Source organism: Balaenoptera borealis, assembly GCF_965194805.1.
Source record: "Balaenoptera borealis genome assembly, chromosome: 13".
Lineage (NCBI taxonomy): Eukaryota > Metazoa > Chordata > Mammalia > Artiodactyla > Balaenopteridae > Balaenoptera > Balaenoptera borealis.
This window is the reverse complement of record NC_138870.1, coordinates 57,803,984-57,827,558: the sequence shown is the minus strand read 5'-3', so window position 1 is coordinate 57,827,558 and position 23,575 is coordinate 57,803,984. Positions and strand designations below refer to the sequence as shown.

General features: G+C 36.8%; 1 protein-coding gene and 1 pseudogene across 6 annotated transcripts in view; one reads left to right on the top strand and one right to left on the bottom strand.

Moving 5' to 3' along the window:
- Positions 1-4,519: 4,519 nt before the first annotated feature.
- Positions 4,520-23,575, bottom strand: part of RAP1B (RAP1B, member of RAS oncogene family) — a 48,594-nt gene continuing 29,538 nt past the window's right edge. For 2 of the 5 annotated variants that reach the window (XR_014233814.1, XR_014233815.1), the window contains exons 2-9: positions 14,610-14,691; positions 13,460-13,528; positions 11,922-11,978; positions 10,848-10,988; positions 8,890-9,033; positions 8,082-8,198; positions 5,968-6,112; positions 4,520-5,836 (exon numbers count right to left, since the gene is read on the bottom strand). Coding sequence is in view for 3 of the 5 variants with exons in the window: in XM_082352956.1 (XP_082209082.1) it covers positions 8,112-8,198; positions 8,890-9,033; positions 10,848-10,988; positions 11,922-11,978; positions 13,460-13,528; positions 14,610-14,666 (555 nt within the window). In the remaining 2 variants the exon portion in view is untranslated. The remainder of the gene's footprint in view (positions 5,837-5,967; positions 6,113-8,081; positions 8,199-8,889; positions 9,034-10,847; positions 10,989-11,921; positions 11,979-13,459; positions 13,529-14,609; positions 14,692-23,575) is intronic. The other 3 variants (XM_082352956.1, XM_082352957.1, XM_082352958.1) reach the window with 2 other exon arrangements.
- On the top strand, positions 17,765-18,905 carry LOC309610285 (small ribosomal subunit protein uS8 pseudogene; annotated as a pseudogene). Its single transcript has one exon. The product of its transcript is annotated as a small ribosomal subunit protein uS8 pseudogene (transcript).

The window sequence follows — 23,575 nt, the reverse complement described above, 5'->3', positions numbered from 1 at the left end:
CCAAAAATAAATAAATTAATTAAAAAAAAAAAGAATGCTGTATTCTCTGACTATAGAAGGCTATTTGCTGCCTTCTACGCCCTTGTCTTTGTAACAGCAATCCTTTGTACTCCAACCTTTCTCCTCCCCATCCCACTGAGGCCAGGCTTTCTTATATTTCTTTCTCTATACTTAATCCTTATGAAAATAATTTCATTCACACTCATGGTTTCGGTTGCCTCCTGTATGTCAATGACTTCAAAGTCTAACTGTTAAAATCCACCTCTCCTCAGAAGATACCCTTTAAAACATTTCACTTAAAATAAACTTCATCATACCAAAAAGTTGTTCCGCTCATGCACTAAAAACCACGATTCCTTGTTGGCTTCTGTATTTTATCAGCATTGGTTTCAATCCCTCTGGTTTGGCTCATATAACCCGGTATTTCACTCTTTCCTTCAGCTCTCACATCTAAGCCATTAAACAATTCTCCAGTTATTCCTTTTTAAAACTTTGTGGGCTCCCCTTCTCACCACAGCTCCAACGCTATCACTTCATGCTTACAAACCCGAGCAGCCTACAAACTGGCTGGGTTACCTCCAGCTCGACCATTATACCTCCTGAGCTATCTTTCACACAGCTGTCAAAATCTGTTGATTAGTCATATTACTCCCACTCTATGTTGTACCCATCTGACCTTGCTCCATTTCCAGTATGGAAAGACACTCATTTTTTTCTGCCAGCCATGTAGTTTTCCATCACTGGTTGATTTGCTCAGAGAATCTAATTAACACTGACCTGAGTAAAACGAACAGAAACATAAATCAAATAGTCCATACAAGCAAAATACAATTTTTACTCCTAGTCACTTGGATTAGTGTGGATAATGGAGCATGAACTCTCTGTGGTTAGATATGAGGTACTAGATTTTTGCTTATTTGATACTTTCTGACTGGCCTTCCCCACCACTGATACATTAAGCACCTTGCCAGCAAGGACTGGGTTTATTCTCTCATTTACTTTTTGCTACTCCCCTCTCCTCTAAGCACAGCACATTTCACATTCAACAGTCTGACAGAAACAGAGTTTCCTGTTCTGAACTTAGTGCTCCCAGGGGGCATAAACTACCACACTATAAATAGAAAGTTCAATGGGTAATAATGGTAGATGACAAAAACACTGAAGGCTTTGATGTCTGCCTATTTAAAAAACTGCTGTACCCTTTTGATATAAGTGAATACTCTATTCACATTAAAATCTTGTATGATCTGCCTTGTTTAGTCTTCAGGAAAAAACCTGCATTTTGACCCAAATGCTGAATATGGATAATTATTTCATTTAAGTCACTGTATGAGGAAAATCAGGTTAAACTAGGTTTGTAATATAACAAAACAGTAAAAATTCTCTCCACACCCTTTCAAAGAAATCAGAATAGAGAAATTAACTGCCTACAAATGATAACATCTTTATACATATTAAAAATGATACCATGCTTTTCTAAATTCAAGTTGTCCCAAATAGAAAGTTCTGAGGCAGTTTGACTGTTTTACCAATTGAGTTTTGTTCATTTGTTGACTCCTCCCTCCCACCAATAGAACGTAAGCTCCACATGAGCAGAACATCCCTGCTGCATCCATGCTAGCATAGTGAACAGTGCTTGAACCATGGTAAATATGCAATACCGAATGTGTTTGTTGATTCTTGAGATACAAAAATCAGGTGGATATCCCTAATTTTGGAAAAAGTCTTTAATTTTTAAGGTCAGTAATCTATAGGCCACACAAAGGGTGTTTTAAGGGAACAAGTTCAAAGTATGTGCAACATATGGATTACTTCTGCAGCATTTAGAAAACTGACCTATTCAACAATAAGTATTTTATTTCTACCTTTCAAAGATAAATAATGTCAAGCCTACAAACTTAGTTGCTCCATTAATAGGTTTAGAATTTTGACAAGTATCAATATCATAAAAAGGACTCATACGTTCTTTCAATGGTCAGTTAAGGGAACAGAAGTTTAGTTCTATTTTCTATTTCACTTCTCTCATACATTCATAAAATACCAGATGTACTGATGCACTGTAACAAATTATCGAACAGATTAAAAAAATTTTTGAGTCTTACAAGTCACAGTTTGTTAAGGCTCACTGCTAGTTTGAGAGATAAAGACTGCAAACACGGGGACTTCCATGGTGGTGGTGCAGTGGATAAGAATCCGCCTGCCAATGCAGGGGACAAGGGTTTGATCCCTGGTCCAGGAGGATCCCACATGCTGCAGAGCAACTAAAACTAAGCCCATGCGTCACAACTACTGAGCCTGCACTCTAGAGCCCGCGCACAACTACTGAGCCTGAGTGCCGCAACTACTCAAGCCCGCGCGCCTAGAGCCCGTGCTCCACAAGAGAAGCCACCGCGATGAGAAGCCCACGCACCGCAATGAAGAGTAGCCCCCGCTCACCGCAACTAGAGAAAGCCTGCGTGCAGCAACAAAGACCCAATGCAGCCAAAAAAATAACATTAAAAAAAAAAAAAGACTGCAAACACTATGATTATTTCTAAGATAAGGTCGTAAGAGTATTAATTATAAAATACTGTAACTCTACATTTCCATGATTTAAAGAGCGGCAGAATAATAGATGCGGATTAAATTCAATGAAGACACAGACAGATAAACCAGAAGAAAAAATGTTGCAGTAATGAGTTTTGATTCTAAGCTTTCTGTCCCACATCTAGAGACGATGATTTAAAAAAAAGCAAAGCAAACTTATTTTCATAAACAGAGGTTTTATAACTTCCTACTCATAATATCCACGTGTGGTAAAGATTATATATTTAAGAAAAAGAACTGAATCAACATGAAAGTTAAAACAGGGTTTTTACTTTTTAGAAAAATTACATGAAATACCACTGTTTTTCTCCAAAAATTTGCTTTTCTCCAAGTATCCTTGGGGACATAAAAGGGGACTCATTAGTTTTCTGACTTATTTTAATATTTTTGTCCATTTAAGTACCAGAAAAGTCAATCTACATATGATTTGCATTTCTAAGCTGCAGTTATTATTTTGTATGGGAGACAATGGTGCTTTCTGCCAAACCACAGCCCCATTTCTGTTAGCAGAATACAAAATAAAAAGCAACAAAAATATTGACCTGGAGGATGACACTGGCCATGTACTATATACTCTCTTTAACTCCTGTGAAGTACATGCTACTATCATTCCCATTTTACAGATAAAGCAACTGAGGAAACTAACCAGGGTCACATGCTAGGAGGTGGCAGAGCTGGGATTAGAAACCCAGGAAATGTGGTTCCAGAGCCCATTCTTATTCACTATAGTAAACTGTCTGCTTTGTACCCCTAACACTCATCTGTAATTAATGTGTTGTTTCCCACCAGATCAACAGTTCTCAACTGGGGCAATTCTGCCCTTCAACACCCCTCTCCCCTTTCCCTGAATCTAACTGGAGGACACTTGGCAATGTGTGGAGACAATTCTGCTTGTCTCAACTTGGGGGCGGGGGTGGGATTACTGACATCTAGTGGGTAGAGTCCAGAGATGCTGCTAAAAACCCTATAATGTACAGGAAGCCCCCAACAATAAATGGCTGACAAGAAATTACTAAATTTATCTGTTGGATATTTATCTGTTTTAAAGAGCCTAGAACGCAGCCTGGCACATAGCTGGTAGGTAACAAACATTTATGAAGGTAACTGAATTAATGGTGGTGCCCTCAAAGAGGGCCAAATGGATGTAACAACAGGACATAATAAATTGAAGTGATTTTAGTGCTCCATAATTCCACTTTTGGCGGATTCAATTTTCTCCCAGTGACTATAAATAAAACCAGTTCTGCCAAAACAAGTCTCTTAGTTAAGTGGGGTTTCTGAGAGAGCATTTTTTTCTTTAGATAACATGGAACCTTTCAATACATGGAACTCTGTGAGTGAAATATGTAACAAATAAGACTTTTTTCTTTTTAAAATGAAAGCTTTTAAATGTCCCATTCAAACACCAAGTATTTAGGGGATTAGCAGACATCCCTAAATTAGATGGTATCACTAGTTAATTGCTAAAACGCTCAGTGGCTGGAAAATATTTTGATAAAGTTTGAGTTAAGATTCATTTACAGATTTCAAAAAAGAACTGAATTACAGCACATCTAAGACAAACACTCATTATATAAAAAGAAAGTAGTACTTGAGTCCACTTCATTAAAAGATTTTTATGACCACAAGTATAACTGAGCCCTATAGTTTTAAAAAAATCTAAGTTTAACACCTGCCAAAGTATTTTCAATTCTTCCTCCTATACCTCAAAGAGCTACTGAACGTTGCCCAGAAGGCATACGTTCATAAGTAATATTGCTTGATTTACAAAATTCTTTCCAAAGGAAAAATTCAAAAGATGGTTATGTGGATATTCAAACAATACTAAGAACAATATCTGACATCTTTCTCTCATCATTTCTGTAATTAATGAGTCTGCCCAAATGTTAAATTATGAAACCACGCTATGCAAAATGCACCCATTACGTTTAAAAAGAAGTTAAACCCATATTTATTTACTAGCACTTTTAAACATTACACAAAACACATTCAAGTGGCAAGTAATTATAATGCAAGCCCTTGCATGGCAATCCAAATTTATTGAACTACTGATGCTAAGTTATACAAAATTGCACCACTTTAATTAAGGCTTTTAGTTTACATTTGGCCACCTCAAAAGTAGTTGTAACATTAGGTTGGTCAATTTAAATACTGTGGCTCCCTGTTGGATAGACACACAATCTTTACACCCAAACGTTAATGCATACAAAGCAACAAGGCATTGTTAAATAAAACAGCAATAGTTACTGCAACTTAGGCCTTGTGACCAATTACACATGATTAAAATTACTTCCCACATTCACATCCACAGTACTCGTCCACCATTTAACATCTCAACCAAAACGTTACACATGTGAAACAATCACTAACAGGCAAAAATACTAAACCTGTATATTTGGTATTGCAAATACACTTATGCATGAGCAAGCAGGGGATTCACAGTGAGAATCTACAGCTGCAGAAGCCTGAAAATGATTTACAAAAATTGTTAAATCATTAAAAAATTGTTTGAAAATATACACTTCTTGTTGTAGACCCCCACTGTACACACAACTATAAACATTGTTCCCTATGTAAACAAAAAAGGAAACATATAATAAAAGATTTGAAAAGTCTGGACATTTCCTTCCCAACAGATATTAAAGGCAACGTCTTTAATCTAAGACATTATACTGAAAGGACTATCATATTTTAAAGACAAGATCACTGTCTCCACAGGTTTTTAAAAATTAAAAAAACTATATAGCTGTGTTAATCAAAGCGCTTATTTGTACAATACAATGATAATGACCTTGAATTTCTTAAAAAAAATTACAATAAGCTACAAGTATCAAAGAAGCGAAGTTATCTGGAGTAGTCTATATAGGAGCTCTTTGGACTTTCTTTTATTATGCTAAAATAGTGGTGCTTTTAGGATTTACATTATTGTACTCTCCAATACAAAGTATGGGGCGTGTTAAAGTATACAGTACACCATTTTCATACATGTACAACATTGGTGGATGAAAAATGTCTCTTAGCAGTAATACTGGATTGTAGCCTCTGGTTTTACCAGCTGCATACTCTAGGACTATTATATAAGTAAAAATCTCTCTTGTGATACTGGAAAGTGATTAGAATGTGCAAACTGATGTAGTAGCTTTCATCCGCCTCTTAAAGGGTACCACCACAGAAAGTCCATTTAAGATGTTGGTAGGTTTAACAAAGTTGGAATGCTGGCACTGTTGAATTGGGCAACAGTTCTTCAGACCTGTCAAAATGAGAAAATTAAATTAATTGAAAACATGGGGTGTAAACAGCACAGTAAAGATCCAAAGGACATATTAAGACAACAGTGCTAAAGTGTCAGAAATAAATATAGGTTCTTATCCTCGTCATTACATTATGACCATGTACCACGATTCATAGCAAAGCATGGGTAGACATTTTCATCTTTTTTTGGAATGACTTCATCTATTCTGCTGCCTTCTTCAAAGTCAGTCAAATGTAAGTTGAGTGTACCTTAATGCAAATTTCTCTGTATTACCTTCCAAAGATTAAAAGCAAGGGAAAAAACAAAAACAAAAACACCACATTAAAATTTTACATTAGGTCACCTTTACTAGAATTAGGATTATAAAACAGACAGCAATATTAACAAAATGGCTGATGTGTAAGTGTTTACAACCCTAGAATTACATGACGAATACAGAATGCACATCTAACCAGGCTTTCTAGTATTAGAAAATCAAGACTTTTCTTCCCTACTCTTCCCATAAGAGTGGCTAAAAAGCTGGTGCAGAGAAGTGAACAAAATAGAATTTATTTCACGAAGGCTCTCTGCAGTTGACAGCTATATACTTTTTAATTCTACATAAACAGATTCTACCAACTCCTAAGACAGATGTCAGAAAAGGCTGTTATTACACTACAATCATACCTAATTAAACTTAAAAAAATTTGAGTGATGTAAAGAAGGTAAAATCAGAATTCACGGGTCTGTCATTTATTTATTTAACTTTGGATGATTTTCTGCACACATGCCTGAGCTAAAAAAATGTTTCCTTTTTTTTTAACTGGTTTTCTGGGAATCAGATTTGTTGCAAGCTCCAGAAAGGTTGTTAATATAGATGTAGCTGATGAAATAATTTCCACAAATGCTTTGAACTTTAAGCCCTCGTTTGGAGTCTGAATGAGTTTTCTAAGTTTTCTAAATCTTAGCAGGTTGAATGTAGCAAATTGGAAAGGACAGATGGGAGTGTGTGAGCTCAGGCACATGTGTGCTGCTAAGAATGGGCACGTGGTTGGAAATGAGAGGATATAAAAAATGAGAGGTTGTATCTCTAAACAGAAAGCCTTTTAAATGGAGAGTAGGGACAAAAACTCTAGAGAGATACAGAATCAGAGTTCTATGGTAGTATAGGGCCATTTAACACAGGAAGAAGCAGAGCTACAAACATTCAAAGTTCCCAAGGATAAGAGTACAGTAAGATATGGTTTAACAATACCTGGCAAACAGCAGCTAATAGGTAAGGGTTTACCATGTGCCAGGCACTGAACTAACTGCTTTACAAGTATTAACTCATTTAATATGACTGTTTTCAAAAACTATGTTACAGTGTTGTATGCTCAGTTTTCCTTTGCTGTCTCATCTGAGGGTTGTATTTGTGGTTCTCTCTTCCTGGGAACTCTTCATCCCCTACACAATTTCTACTTATCCATCAGATTTCGACTTAGATGTATCTCATTCTGACAGACTTTCCCGGAATCCACAGTTCACATCTGACTGGTCTGGTGCCCCGGTTAAATGCTCCAATAGCACCCATAATAGTGACCAATTATGGACTTGGGAGCCAGACCAGAGTTCAAATTCTGAGCAATGTACTCAGATCACTAGATTCAATTCTGACTCTGCTATTCACTAACTGCAGGGCTTGAACAAGTAACAATCTTTCTGTGCCTCAGTTCACTCATCTGTAATATGGGAATTATAATAATTCTGCCTCACAGGATTGTTGTGAGAGTGCAATTAACATATATAGGCAGTAGTTAAGAGTGCCTGGCACATAATATATCAGGGGTTTTTTATTATCAGTACCATGCTGGACTTATTCTGCAATAGCATTTATCATATTTTGCAATTGTTTGTCTAATTCTCCAACTAGACCTTAGTTAGTTTAAGGCAACAAAGAAGAAAGCAGAGAAGACTGGTTTTCATCACCACTGTATTGTCAACACAAACCACTGACCCACTGAGGCATGAGTATATACTGGATAAACTCATCTAGAATTGTCACTTATGTGGAATACCTTACTTCTGATGATGATATATAAATGAAATAATTATTTTAATTACTAGGATATCATATTAACTCAAATCTTAAAAAGGAAGTAACCATTTCTTTTTTAGAAAAGAAAATTCTGTATTTGCTTTCTTAACCCTTAATAAAGTTGAGGTTAAAAATTAGAGGAAACAAACAAACAAACAAAACAGAGGAAAAGATAAATTAACATACCTGGCTCAGAGCTACAATGCATTTAGTATATTAAAGCAGCTGACATGACGACTTTTTGCGGGCCTTCCCAGGCACTGGAGTTTTTCTGTTAATTTGCCGCACTAGGTCATAAAAGATCTGCAAACATATTAAATTTTTAAAAAAATTTACAGGGAAAAAAAGCTCCCAAAAAACTAAAAGTGAAAGGGTAAAATGAAAAAACTGAACTTTCCATGAACTTTTCCCCAGAAAGCAAATATTCTGTTCAGTTAAGGAATAAGAGTAAAGCCAGGTATTCTTATAATCGCCAAGTTCTTTTCTGTTTATTTTTTGGGAGGGCTAAAAATCGTTCTCCTTAAAATAAATACTGAGTTGAAGGAGCTGCAGGGATCTGAGTTCAGACAGAACATTCACCACCATCCAAAGAGAACAATTCTGTAGTCTTCTTCAACTCTATGTATCCTTACTCTACAACATTATTTTAAGTCCCTTCAAGGCAACAACCGTTCACGCCTTTTTGAATTTGTCTTTGCCTTTTACATAACATCCTTCATATACCTGAAGACTTAATCTGTCTTCCCCACCCCTATCATTTTCTGTCCAGTCTTCCTTCATTTTATGGTAAATTCCACTGTACCAGTATTTAATAAAGAGGCTCAAAGAGCATTATTGCTTACTAACATGCATGTACCTAACACAAGACTTTTGCCTGTATGATCAACAAAGCACCCTGAGTACAAATTAACCTGGGGTTGTGTTAATACAGACTCATTATTTTCCATTAATTTTGAATGCTAAATTCCAAATCAAGAGTTCTATTTCACCATACCTCATTAACATTTATTTTTGATTTTGCAGAGGATTCTAAGAATGCACAGTTGTTCCATTGTCTTGCTAAATTTTGACCTTGTTCCTTTCCTACAACTCTTTCATCTTCCAAGTCACACTTATTACCAACCAGAATCATTGGAACCTAAAAAGGGTAAAAACAAATAAGTAAACAAATACACAATATAAATTCAAATCAAAATTCAAATTAAAATGTTTCTCCTAAGGATTACTTTTTATATTATGCCAGAGAAAAATGCTAAGTTAATAATGTGTAATAAAATTTACAGTTAAATATGAAAGTCTTGACAATGTTAATTTAAGAACTTTTCACATGAAATTTTTTTAGAAAACAAGCTATGATCTACTTATAAAAGAGGGTGAAAACCCCTTAAAACTGTAACACAATGGACTTTTATTTTATTTCGGCCACACTGCACGGCATGCGGGATCGTAGTTCCCCAGCCAGGGATCGAACCCGCGCCCCCTGCAGTGGGAGCTCAGAGTCTTAACCGATGGACCTCCAGGGAAGTCCCTCACAGTGGACTTTTAACTAATTATAGTAAGCAAAACACAAAACCTTTTTAAAAGGAAGTGCAAAAGGGTATACCAAGAAAAGCCAATATATTCCACAATTTTAAAATGTTTCTCCAAGGCACATAAATCAACTTAAAATTTTCTGGTTTCCTAACATGTATTTATCAAATACTCACTCCCAATTTCATAACACAAAAAGGAGAAATCTGGAAAGCCCCCAAAGCAGAATTTTTAGCTTCTCATACAGTCTATATTAAAAAGCCAAAAAGTAAAATCATCGTAATTTACTAAAAATCTAGACCATATTTATCACGTGTTTGGATACATGTGATGTTTGTAATTTGAGAAGGACACTACAGGGAAGAATAATACTTATGCTGCAAAACTTCTATTAATCATTTAGAGATTGTCTTTCTAAAGAAGTTTTGGAAAAAATCCAAACTAGAAAATCAAGAATTTTGGCTTTTTAAGGAACAAATATATAGTATTGTATTTATTAATATACAATAATGCAAATGATAGAAAACCATAGTAGTTACAGAGACACTGGTAAACAGCTTTACAGAGGTTGCTGTAAGTATGTCAGGGTCCCCCAAAGTTCTCCTGCTTTAAAAGTCCAGGAAATGGCAGCATTTCCCATAGGTGCCCTCAAGCTCTCGAAATATTTGCTATAATTAAACTATACATAGTACGGTGGTTCTTAAAAGTGAAGTGCCCAGACCAGCAGCATCAACACCATTTGGAAATCTGTTAGAAATGCAAATTCTCAAGCCCTATCCCAGACCTACTGAATCAGAAACTCTGAGAGTGGGGCCTGGCAATCTGTTTTAACCAGCTTTACAGGTGATTCTGATGCAAGATCAATTCGATGCAAGATGAATTTATATATAGTGTGAGGAGGAATTAAAATAATCCATTTGAAGTTTCCTAAAGGGATTAAACTCCATTATGGTGTACTCTGAAGGGGCATGTAAATTTACATTAGAATCGAATACATTTGTTGGCTTTCTTTAAAAATTATTATTATCATTATGCTCCTTCTGTCATAGTTGCTTGAGATCTGTTCATATGTTGTTTTGATTCTTGTTAAAAAGGCTCTTAAATCTGCCAGAAATGTGGCCAGAACATCATATGCTCTATTAGTAATATTTGCCACCAACCCTCTCCTTCTTCTCCACGAAATGCATGATTTAAAAACAGGAAGGGTATAAAATTTATTTTACACAGAGGAGAAGAGGGTATTTCTCACTTTTTACGTTACATATATGTTTTTCCCCTTCAAGGAAAAAGCTTTTGAAAAACAAACAAAGCCCCCCAAATACATTAACTTTAAACTGGATTTAAATTCAAACTTTTAAGCTGGATATCACTGTAATAAGGGTTTGAAACAAAATATATTTATTTATTACGAAGCCAGCTTACATCATCAGTGTCTTTAACTCGAAGAATCTGTTCTCTCAGATCTTGTAAATCATTAAATGTGGACTGTGCTGTGATGGAATAAACTAAGGCAAAGCCTTGTCCGTTTTTCATGTACAAATCCCTCATTGCTGTAAATTGTTCCTACAGTAGAAAGAAAGAATCATTAAAGAACAATAATGTTTAAAAAAAATGTTTTGACAGATAACTTGACAATTTTCAAAGTCTATAATTAGAGCTCAAAGAAGAATGTAGTAGTGTTATGTAACATCTCTTAAAATTACAGTCTGTGGCTATTTGAAAAAAATCAGTATTTCAAGAAATAAGTGTTTTACTTAAAAATAATACACCAGAGCAGATTTATGTGCAGTAAATATACTCAAGTGGAACAGAAATGTCCTGTCTCCAAATGCTACTTAAAGGCAGCTTTTTAATATATCACAATATGTAAGGCGCCCAAATCAAATCACCAAGTGACCCACCGCTAGCTCACAATGCTCCAGTTCTATGGAGTCCACCAGCACGTTACCTGTGTCTTGCCATTTTCCCACACTTTTCCTCCTTCACTAGACTGTGAGCCTTTGAGTGTAAGAACACAACCCATGGCACATATCAGGTACTCAAATATTAGTTGAATGAATACCACATATCCAGAATAAATTTTCCCTTCACCTTCAGATACCAACAAATCTAGTTGGTCTGTAAATATACTGAAGGAGGAAAGATAACATACAAAATACTTCACACAGCCACTGAGGAATAAATGTATACTCTAATATTATTTTCCACATTATTTAATAAATGGTAATATAGTTTAACTTGTTTTAAAAGTACTAGTGGGACTATGAAAACTTTCATACAAAGTTTCTACTTATTTCTTCAGTAAATGACCCACTGCAATGGCAAAGCACACACACAAGAAAAGGAGAATTCAAGAGGATAAGGAAGACAGCTTTAAGATTTAACGTAAGCAGTACTTTTAAATAAGCTTAACTAATGTTTGTCTACAGAATACTAGCATCTAAAGGTCAATACTGCACAAGCTGTGCATATACTTTGGTACTCTGTTTTACATACCGTTCCTGCAGTATCCAAGATTTCAAGCATACACTGTTGTGCATCTACTTCAACTTGCTTGGGGAAAAATTAAAATAGATATTCATTTTTTTAAATGTATACAAGACTACTTTAATATACCCAACAGCTAATATGATATTTAAAACAGAGACACAGATTATAGCAACTTTACAACTAATTTCAAGCAATACTTACTTTAACAAAACAGGAGAAAAAAATAGCTAGAAAATAGTTCTACTGACCCCCAAACTGCATTAGGTGCAAAAACCATGTGTTCTCAATTTAACACAAGGCTATCTATTGATACAAGATACACAAGATCCAACCTCAATAGGAATCACTCAGCACTTAAATCTGGAGAGGAAATGATTTCAAAATAGCTCAAAAAAATTTTTTTAAAACCAGTAATAGTTCCAATAATATCAGAAGTTAACTGTCTATCTCAATTCTTCCATACTTTAGATATACCTTCATTTCTCTAGATAACCACATCCCCTTCACCATATTGGAACAACAAAATTTCTGGGAGCAAGGAAGCAGAGGAGAGCTATCAAATAAATTATATATCCCTGCTACCCTTTTTACCTAACACTTCCTAGGGAACAAAGTTATATACGTGGAAAGAAGAGTAATATTGCCTCACTGCTGGGGTGCAGAAAGGGGTTTCCAGTTTGCTTTGGCAGACTGTGGACACAGAGGGAGGAACGGAAACACAATGTCTGCACAGCAGCAGGGGCCAGGCTGGCCGCTATGTCAAGGTGGGGGATAACTCTCTCCCTGCTAAATAAAAAATCTCTGCACATTTAGTTTTATTGTCACATGCTGTGTAAGTGAACATATTGACAGAAATAAACCTTTCTACTATTATGAGCAGTGGAACTTTCTCAAGGAGTTGTAAGTAGGAAGGTTAGGGAGACTTTTGTACTTACATCTTTATATTAAAAAGAAGGGAGCCTGAGAGTATTCAGTCTTTGGGGGGCAGGAAGGGGAGAGAAACATGGAGCTACCATTTGAAATGCATGGCCCAGCTCTAAAGTTAGTGTGTCAAATTACAATTCTGGGGTCAGTATAAACTTAAAATTCTTTGAGAGAGAGAGATAAGACAGAGAACGAGAGTGACTGTTTAAGATTCTCATAAGCTGGTAAACACACAATGCCAGGAAATAATCAGGTGTGATCTTTCCCCACTAATTTTTAAAATTTATTTTTATTTATTTTTGGCTGCATTGGGTCTTCGTTGCTGTGTGCGGGCTTTCTCTAGTTGTGGTGAGCGGGGGTTGCTCAGCAGTTATGGCGCAGGGGCTTAGCTACTCCGCAGCATGTGGGATCTTCCCGGGCCAGGGCTCGAACCCGTGTCCCCCACATTGGCAGGCAGATTCTTAACCACTGCACCACCAGGGAAGTCCCCCACTAATTTTATAAATTAACTCTGCTTCTTCATCCTACTCTGTAAACAACATTTAATAATTATTAAGCTAAAAACAAGAATTTATATTTATAGTAAAGTCAAAAGCAAAAGGCCTTCTAAAGTAACATACCTTTCTATAAGAATCTTCTATCGTAGGATCATATTTTTCAACAAAAATTCCTTGAACAAATTGTACAGTCTGAAAAAAATTAACATACCATTATACTCCCCCCAAAAAGAACACATTCAAATCTGCACATTTTAAAGTATTGATTTCATATAGGTAGTTATACCATTGATTAAAAAAACATAACCACAACTACATTTGAACATACGCATTTGGTGGGAAAATTACCTTAGAAAGCTTTTTTTAAAAAAATTAATAATCACCAAGCTCCTTATTGGGTAAGTCTAAACTTAGAGATCATATATTGAAAAATCGTTAAATGGCTCCTGTTTCAGTCCTAAGGGCTTAAATTTGAATTTTAATTAGAAAGCGGCTAATTATCTTGTGTACACACCTATGTGCACACTCACAACACCTCCCCATCACTTTGGGTATATTTACAAATGAAAAAGCAGTTCATGCCCCATTGTACACACTTCTCAGTTTGATCCAAGCATGTCAAATTCTGTGCTAGGTGTTTATTTCAAGTGGCGAAGTAATGGTCAATCTATCTTACTGTGGGGCTCTGCTAAACTCTGAACTGTTCACCAAGTTATTTCCCCTAAGTCTCTCCCCTTCCCCACCCACCACTGTCAAGTTGTGTCTTCTTTCTTGCTTTACTATTCCTTGATACACAAAACATGGTGGGACAGTCAAAGGTAATCTTTGAAAAAGTTTTTAAAATAAGGTGTATTTAATTTTTGTAACATAAAATTTGTATTGTAAGCCAACTCACAATGAGATGGACCAAAATTTATTCCTGTCTGGCTCTGAAATGCAGACACCCATTTATATGCGCTGAAAGTCAGTCAGTTAAGAATGGACTCACTTTGGCATAATATTTCTTTGTGCTAAATCTCTTTATATGTTCTTTCCCTTCTGTGCTTAGTCCAAACTGTATTCTGGTCTGGGACCCATGTTCCAGAGAGAATATGATCTACCCAGATACAACTAAAAGCTGACTAAATTACAAGAAAAATATTATATTACTTCTAAAATCATTATGAGATTTCACCTTAACAAATAAATAAAGACAAATAAGCAAAACCTAAAACTCAACAGAAAAAGAACGTGTCTTGGAGTAAATAGCTTGGGTACAGTGAGAATGTCTTACCAGAGCAGATTTTCCAACTCCTCCGGAGCCAAGAACGACTAGCTTATACTCACGCATGGTGCAAACTTGTAAAATCTAGTACCTTATTAAAGAAAAAAAAAAAAAAGAATTCTTAAGTACTATCTTTGTATTCATGTCCTTCTTATATAAACAAGACATTCAAGCATGTACTTAAAATGACTACTATACCATATTAATATGGAGCATTTCATAAACAGACTTACTAAAGGATGCTACTGGTAGTGCCCTTTATAAAACATCAGAGGAAGAAGGATCCTGCAGAATTATAGATGTGACTTTTAGCCCTATCCTAAATTCAACTACAATAAAATATTTACTCCATCAAGAAAAAAATGGAGGAAGGCTGAAAAACAGCATTAAGGGGCATTCTGTTAGCTATAAGATGGCAGTGATAGACATGCTATCCCCCTTTTCTGAACCATCTGCAACCCTGAGTCACAAGTAGTTAAGTGCCTACTAAGTACAAGGATATACCCAATGAACAACAAAAAAATTCCTGCCCTCAGCTGAGCTAACATTCTGGTAAAGATGAACATGATAGGGGAGGGGTCTGCAAACAAATCCAACTCACTACCTGTTTTTGTACATAAAGTTTTATTGAAATACAGCCACACCCATTCATTTGTGTATTGTCCATGGCTGCTATCTTGTAATGGCAGAGCTAAGTCATTACAACAGAGGCCATCTGGTTCACAAAGCCTAAAATATTTACTATGTGGCATTTATAGAAAAAACTAGCTGGCCTCTGAGATACATAAATGGTAAGTGAGTTAGCAGAGAAAGCAGACCAAATATCTATTCCTGAAGTGTGTGTGGGGTGTGGGGTGTGGGGTGTGGGGTTGGGGGATGGATGCGGTGGTACAAAGAAACTGAAATGGTCAGGAATCAGAAGCAGATCTCAAGAACATGAAAGCCCAGACTGAAAAAGTCTACTGAGTGTTCAGTATGCTGAAATGGTGGAAATCAAAACAAAACCAAAAAGAAACAATCCATACCAAGGCTCATCTTTAGAAAATTTCAGTACACTAAGGAGAAAGAAAGAAGATCCCGAAAGTTTCAGGGCGGGGAATAACATGAGAATACAAAGCTCCCACATTCTTAGAGAAAAATAATTGGCCAGTGGCCATGGTGCAAAAGTAGCCACCAGAACAGGTTTTAAACCTTCTTAATCAAGAAATGACAGTTCTTTAGTCATAGTAACACAATACCAGGACTGGTTTAAACACATTTAACCAACCAATAACCACTTGCTTCAGTGAATATGCTTCTGCAAACCAGCCTATTATTGATAGCCCCTTATTTCTGAAAGTCAGTCAGTTAAGAATGGACTCACTTTGGCGTAATATTTCTTTGTGTTAAATCTCTTTATATGTTCTTTCTTTCCAGTCCATACTCTTAGAAGACAGCATTTGTTTTACCTATCTCTATATGCCATCTCTTTATTTCTCCTCAGGACGCCATGTCTAATACCAAGGACTTCTTTTCAAAAATTTCTCCTTCACTTCCACCTTTAAATACATGGATTATTTCCTGTGCTTTCTTCATTCCTAAATGGGGGGGGGGGGTGAGGGGGGGCAGGGAACCAAATATAAAAACCACCAAAGAAGTCGGCTGCTGACATTCCCACTTACTAGTCCCTACATTTTATTTCGAAACTTACTGAACCTATTATTTCCATAGACTTTTCTCCAGTTCCGGAACACTGTCTCCATAACTTTTGTGAACTGCATGGTTCTTACCAGGTATGATTTTAGGAAAAAGGATATGAAATAAAAGTTGAATCAACTTCCAGCTTTAAGAATATTCCACATGGTAGTGTGCATTTAATTTGGGACAAATAAATCTTCCTTTGTAAACATGTAACTCAAGTCAGGTTTATTTCTTTTAATGTAAAAAATCCTTTAAAAATAGGATTACTTAGGTGATAATTCTATTCAGTTCCATGCACACATTAGCCAACCACATGGACCTACACTAATATTTGAGAAATATTTAAAAATAAACTTAGGATTCTCATGAAAGACGCCTTCAAATAAATTTCTGTTTCTGAACCCATCTAGAGGGAATATGGTAACTTTGGGGACAAGAATTTCCTAAACATCCCAAAGAGCAAACCAACTAACTTTAACACAAATAAAATTAGACTCATCTCCCTGCATCTTTTATCCTTTAGGTAGCTGGGCTGTGTCACTTTTTGATGCCTTCTTTGTCATTGTTTATCATTAACTTAAAAAAAAAAAAGAAAAAAAGACTCACTTCAGTGAACACGCAGCAAAATGCCAACCAATCAGCAATTGCCTCACTTGAGTGACACTGCTCTTACTGTTGACATTAACTCACTCCTGCCTTTGAAAGTCTGTGAATCTTTGGACTCTGAAGTTCCCTAAAAACCCTGTAAGACTAGCGGCCTGCTCTGCTCAGGGGAGGCAGTATCAGACCAGGATAGCTTTTCCTTAAGTAATCAATGATTTCAGCTTTGTGTTTTTGTTTAGATATTGAATGGTGTCTCTCATTCTTTGACAGTCAACCTAAGACCCTCATTTGGCATCATTCCACATGACGCTCTTAGACAAACAAGTGTACTGAATGGGCTGCCTGTGTCCAACTTGTTTGTTCTTTGATTTTCCTATCAGATGAGTCAATCTCAACAATGACGGGTGCTCCAATCAGTGTCTTGAGCTCACACTGCTAACTTTGTTACCCTAGGATTTGTACCAAGTAGGTTTTTGTATAAGGCAATTAGGCCTTTTGGCTTTGGCTTGGAGTGTATTATTTGATAAATATTTTTGCCATTAGTTTACAATTCTTCAGCTACTTGCTTTGCTTTTGTTCATCTACTTGCTCAAAATTTTGTCTCACGTGTTTTGTTTTGTCCTGTACTGTCTTGTTTCCATTCACTGAATAAGGGAGTGCTCCGTGTGGAATGGATGGACGCATAAGCCTGATAGCCTCCAATGCAATTCAAACTGGCCCCAAGCACTAAAGGTTAAAGATGAGTAAAAACAGTGACCAATTCAGGCAAAGTTGAGTGATGGGCCAAACTTCACCTCGGGTCACTTAAACTTTCATGACAGCATTACAAGGTCAATAACCAAGGGGTTTATTTTGTGGCACCTTCCTAACTTCTGCCTGATCAGGGAACCTGAGAATCTGTTTGTAAGGACACATTTGTTAAAAAAAATTTTAAACTTTCTGCCATCTTTCTGTGCTGATATCATGGTGCACATGAAAGTCCTAGCTGATGCTCTCAAGAGCATCAAGAATGCTGAAAGGAGAGGCAAGTGCCAGGTTCTTATTAGGCTGTGCTCCCAAGTCATCATCCAGTTTCTGTGATAATGAAGCATGGTTACACATTAGCGAATTTGAAATCAATGATCACAGGGCTGGGAAAACTACTGTGAACCTCACAGGCAGGTCAAACAAGTGTGAAGTGATCAGTCCCTAGATTTGATGTGCAACTCAAAGACCTAGAAAAATGGCAGAAAAACCTGCTCCTGTCCTATCAGTTTGGTTTCACTGAGCTGACAACTTCAGATGGCATCACGGACCATGAAGAAGCAAGATAAAACACAGGAGAGAAAATCCTGGGATTCTTTTTCTAGGGCTGTAATACAAACATGCAAATAAAATGCCTCAATGGGGACTTCCCTGGTGGTCCAGTGGTTAAGAATCCGCCTTCCAATGCAGGGGATGCAGATTCGATCCCTGGTTGGGGTACTAAGATCCCACATGCCCCAGTGCAACTAAGCCCGCATCCTCTGGAGCCCACCCTCTGGAGCCCATGCGCCACAACTAGAGAGAAGCCTGCGCACGGCAACAAAGATCCCACGTGCCTCAACTAAGACCTGACACAGCCGGAAAAAAAAAAAAAAAAAGCCCCAATGGAAAAAAAAATTTAAAGCACTCTTAAGTCATTTTTATTTAGGAATAATTTACATCCAGTAAAACAAGCAGATCTTAAGCATACAGTTAAATGAGTTTTGGCATATGCCAATACCCTCACAACCACAAACACAGCCCTCATTCAGATTTAAAACACTTCCAGGGACTTCCCTGGTGGTCCAGCGGTTAAGAATCTGCTTTCCAATGCAGGGGATGCGGGTTCCATCCCTGGTCGGGGAACTAAGATCCCACATGCCATGGGGCAACTGAGCCTGTGCGCCGCAACTACTGAGACCGTGCGCCACAACTAGAGAGAAGCCTGCACGCTGTAACGAAGGATCCCGTGTGCCGCAACTAAGACCCGACACAGCAAAATAAATAAATAAATAAATATTTGAAAATTTATATTAGAAAAAGATTTAAAACACTTCCATTACCCAGTTTCCCAATGTGCCTCTTCCCACTTAATTACCCCAACACCGTTTTCTTCACTCTAGTGATCTCTTACTTGCCAAGGCCATACCTTTTCTAGGGAAAACTTCTGTGTCTTTTATAAACTTCCAATATAATCTTGACTCTTGCACTTACATTGGTAAATTACAAAAACGGTGACTTTGACAACTGCAACATAACAACAGGACTTACGGCCAACTTTTACAATGTCAAAATTAATACTTTAAGAGGAATTATAAATATAGAAAAATTATGAGACAAAAATAACATTCAATAATCAACTTCTCTAATTGGTATTCTGAAGCCTCAAAATAAAATGACTAAGATTGTCTCTCTTTACTCCCCTGCTCAAACCTTTGGAAACCTACCCTCCCCGAATCATTGTCTCTTTATACTATGCACAATACCCTTCTATTCCATCTGCTCCTTACCCATACCTCTGAAATGAACTACCTTTCTTGGGGGTTTCTCAGCAAAGGAAAAATTATACTATACAACAGCCTCTCTAAATTGCTGGAGTAGAAGTCAGAGCTATAGAAACTGAATTTAAAGACTGGTCTAGAATTTAGTTGGGAGTTATGTTTAAAGATTTTTCTAAATCTCAGGTAGACTGACAGAAATTTGTTGCAGAATCCCAACTTACTTAGTAATTACTTAATTTCATCATAGAGGAAAAAGGTTAAAAGCAGCAGGATAGTAAAGACCAGATTCAAACAGCCCAGCCTGTTAAAAAAAAATTGGCCTTGAGAGAACAAGAACCTATTTAGGAAATACACTATTTCAGGGGTAGATTGGTCAACATTTAATATTGTAAACAAAATGAACACTACTTGATAGGAAACAAAATAAAAATTGACTTCAGGAAATTTTAAAGGGAGACATGTCCCTTCTTTCTGTAAATGGGCTCAGACCTGAATAGGAAACTGAAAATGGAAAATTAGAAAATCTGCAATAGTTGAGCATTTTCAGAGATCCTCACAAAGTAAACAAGCTAGAAAGAAAAATTAAACCAAAAGGTCTTTGTTTTCTAAGAAATGGGGGCCTATGGGTGAGGAAACTTGTGCATACTGACTATAAAAAGTAAACATTTATGGGAACTGCATTTCTTTTTTTTTTTAAACATCTTTATTGAAGTATAATTGCCTTACAATGGTGTGTTAGCTTCTGCTTTATAACAATGTTAATCAGTTATACATATACAATATGTTCCCATATCTCTTCCCTCTTGCATCTCCCTCCCTCCCACCCTCCCCATCCCACCCCTCTAGGTGGTCACAAAGCACTGAGCTGATCTCCCTGTGCTATGCGGCTGCTTCCCACTAGCTATCTATTTTACATTTGGTAGTGTATATATGTCCATGACACTCTCTCACCCTGTCACATCTCACCCCACCCCGTCCCCATATCCTCAAGTCCATTCTCTAGTAGGTCTGTGTCTTTATTCCCGTCTTGCCACTAGGTTCTTCATGGCCTTTTTTTTTTTTTTTTCCCTTAGATTCCGTATATATGTGTTAGCATACTGTACTTGTTTTTCTCTTTCTGACTTACTTCACTCTGTATGACAGACTCTAACTCCATCCACCTCATTACAAATACCTCCATTTCATTTCTTTTTATGGCTGAGTAATATTCCATTGTATATATGTGCCACATCTTCTTTATCCATTCATCTGTCTATGGACATTTACGTTGCTTCCATGTCCTGGCTATTGTAAATAGAGCTGCAATGAACATTTTGGTACATGACTCTTTTTGAACTATGGTTTTCTCAGGGTATATGCCCAGTAGTGGGATTGCTGGGTCGTATGGTAGTTCTATTTGTAGTTTTTTTTTTTTTTTTTAATGTAGTATTTATTTATTTATTTATTTATTTATTTATTTATTTATTTTTTAAACATCTTTATTGAAGTATAATTGCCTTACAATAGTGTGTTAGCTTCTGCTTTATAACAAAGTGAATCAGTTATACATATACAATATGTTCCCATTTCTCTTCCCTCTTGCATCTCCCTCCCTCCCACCCTCCCCATCCCACCCCTCTAGGTGGTCACAAAGCACCGAGCTGATCTCCCTGTGCTATGCGGCTGCTTCCCACTAGCTATCTATTTTACATTTGGTAGTGTATATATGTCCATGACACTCTCTTACCCTGTCACATCTCACCCCACCCCGTCCCCATATCCTCAAGTCCATTCTCTAGTAGGTCTGTGTCTTTATTCCCGTCTTGCCACTAGGTTCTTCATGGCCTTTTTTTTTTTTTTCCTTAGATTCCGTATATATGTGTTAGCATACTGTATTTGTTTTCCTCTTTCTGACTTACTTCACTCTGTATGACAGACTCTAACTCCATCCACCTCATTACAAATACCTCCATTTCATTTCTTTTTATGGCTGAGTAATATTCCATTGTATATATGTGCCACATCTTCTTTATCCATTCATCTGTCGATGGACATTTAGGTTGCTTCCAGGTCCTGGCTATTGTAAATAGAGCTGCAATGACCATTGTGGTACATGACACTTTTTGACCTATGGTTTTCTCAGGGTATATGCCCAGTAGTGGGATTGCTGGGTCGTATGGTAGTTCTATTTGTAGTTTTTTAAGGAACCTCCATACTGTTCTCCATAGTGGCTGTATCAATTTACATTCCCACCAACAGTGCAAGAGTGTTCCCTTTCCTCCACACCCTCTCCAGCATTTATTGTTTCCAGATTTTTTGATGATGGCCATTCTGACCGGTGTGAGATGATATCTCATTGTAGTTTTGATTTGCATTTCTCTAATGATTAATGATGTTGAGCATTCTTTCATGTGTCTGTAGGCAATCTGTATATCTTCTTTGGAGAAATGTCTATTTAGGTCTTCTGCCCATTTTTGGATTGGGTTGTTCGTTTTTTTGTTATTGAGCTGCATGAGCTGCTTGTAAATCTTGGAGATTAATCCTTTGTCAGTTGCTTCATTTGCAAATATTTTCTCCCATTCTGATGGTTGTCGTCTTTTGGTCTTGTTTATGGTTTCCTTTGCTGTGCAAAAGCTTTTAAGTTTCATTAGGTCCCATTTGTTTATTTGTGTTCTTATTTCCATTTCTCTGGGAGCTGGGTCAAAAAGAGTCTTGCTGTGATGTATGTCATAGAGTGTTCTGCCTATGAGGAACTGCATTTCTTAATGCAATGCCTGGGGTCCTACTTCCCAGTTGCTTCATTTATCCATAAATGAGTATTACTTGTTGCTAGAATGAGTCAGGTTCATCCATATTATTGCTTCTATCAGTAATTTGTTCCTTCTATCTCTTATTATTGATAAAAAGCAGATCCACTGTATGGATATAGATAACATTTTCTTTATCCATTCACCCGCTCATGGACATTTGGTTTGTTTCCAGCTTGTGGATATTATAAATAACGCTTATCAATTTGTTTTAATTTTAGTAACTCAACCAAGAATTTTTACTGCAGATCTCTAAGATCACAGGAAATTGAAAACATTTCAAATTTTGAAGTAGGAAATACGAAAGTCATCAATAGACTTTCAAATTTAAAAACATAGTGACAAAACACATCTAACTTACCAATAAGCAGCTTTCTAACAAGGAACACTGATAAGTAAGAACCACAAATGAACAGTCATTCTCTTTCATTAATTTTTTGGCCAATATTTCCTTATATGGACAAACAACCAAAATATTTTTATTTAAATCCTAATAAATACCAATACTACGGATATTATTTTCCTTAAAAAAATAAAAAAGTCTAGCAGTATGAAAGCCAAGATTTGAACTAATACCTGTTTTTCAAATCTGTGCCTTCTACTACACCAGCTTTGAAAAACTGTTTACATATTCTAAGCCTGGGATAAAAAGTGGATTTCATTATGAATGCCAACTCTGATTGGCTGGCAATGACCATTACTTCTGTTTTTAAAATTTCATGCACAGGGGCTTCCCTGGTGGCACAGTGGTTGAGAATCTGCCTGCCAATGCAGGGGACACGGGTTCGAGCCCTGGTCTGGGAAGATCCCACATGCCTCGGAGCGACTAGACCCGTGAGCCACAGCTGCTGAGCCTGTGCGTCTGGAGCCTGTGCTCCGCAACAAGAGAGGCCGCGATAGTGAGAGGCCCGCGCACCGCGATGAAGAGTGGCCTCCACTTGCCGCAACTAGAGAAAGCCTTCGCACAGAAACGAAGACCCAACACAGCCAAAAATAAATAAATAAATAAATAAAATTAAAAAAAAAAAATTTCATGCACAATTTTAAGATGGGTAGAGTTATATCAGAATTTCAAAGGGATTTGTGATAACTGCTGTTTGAGACATTGAGAACAATTGTTCTCTTTCACTGAACTCCAAAAGAGGGACAATTCTGACAGCATAGCATAGTGGTTCACAGCACCTAAGTTTTAAATCCTCGTTCTGTATAACCTTGGGCAAGTCATGAAACCTTTCAGAGCTTCACTTTCCTTACAAGGAAAATGGAGACAGTAATGCCTACATGGTAAAGTTGTGAGATGGATACACAAGAGCATAAACTCCACAAAAACAACAATTTTTGTCTGTTTTATAATATCCCCGAACCTCAAACAGTGACTGACATATAGTATTTGCTCAACTAA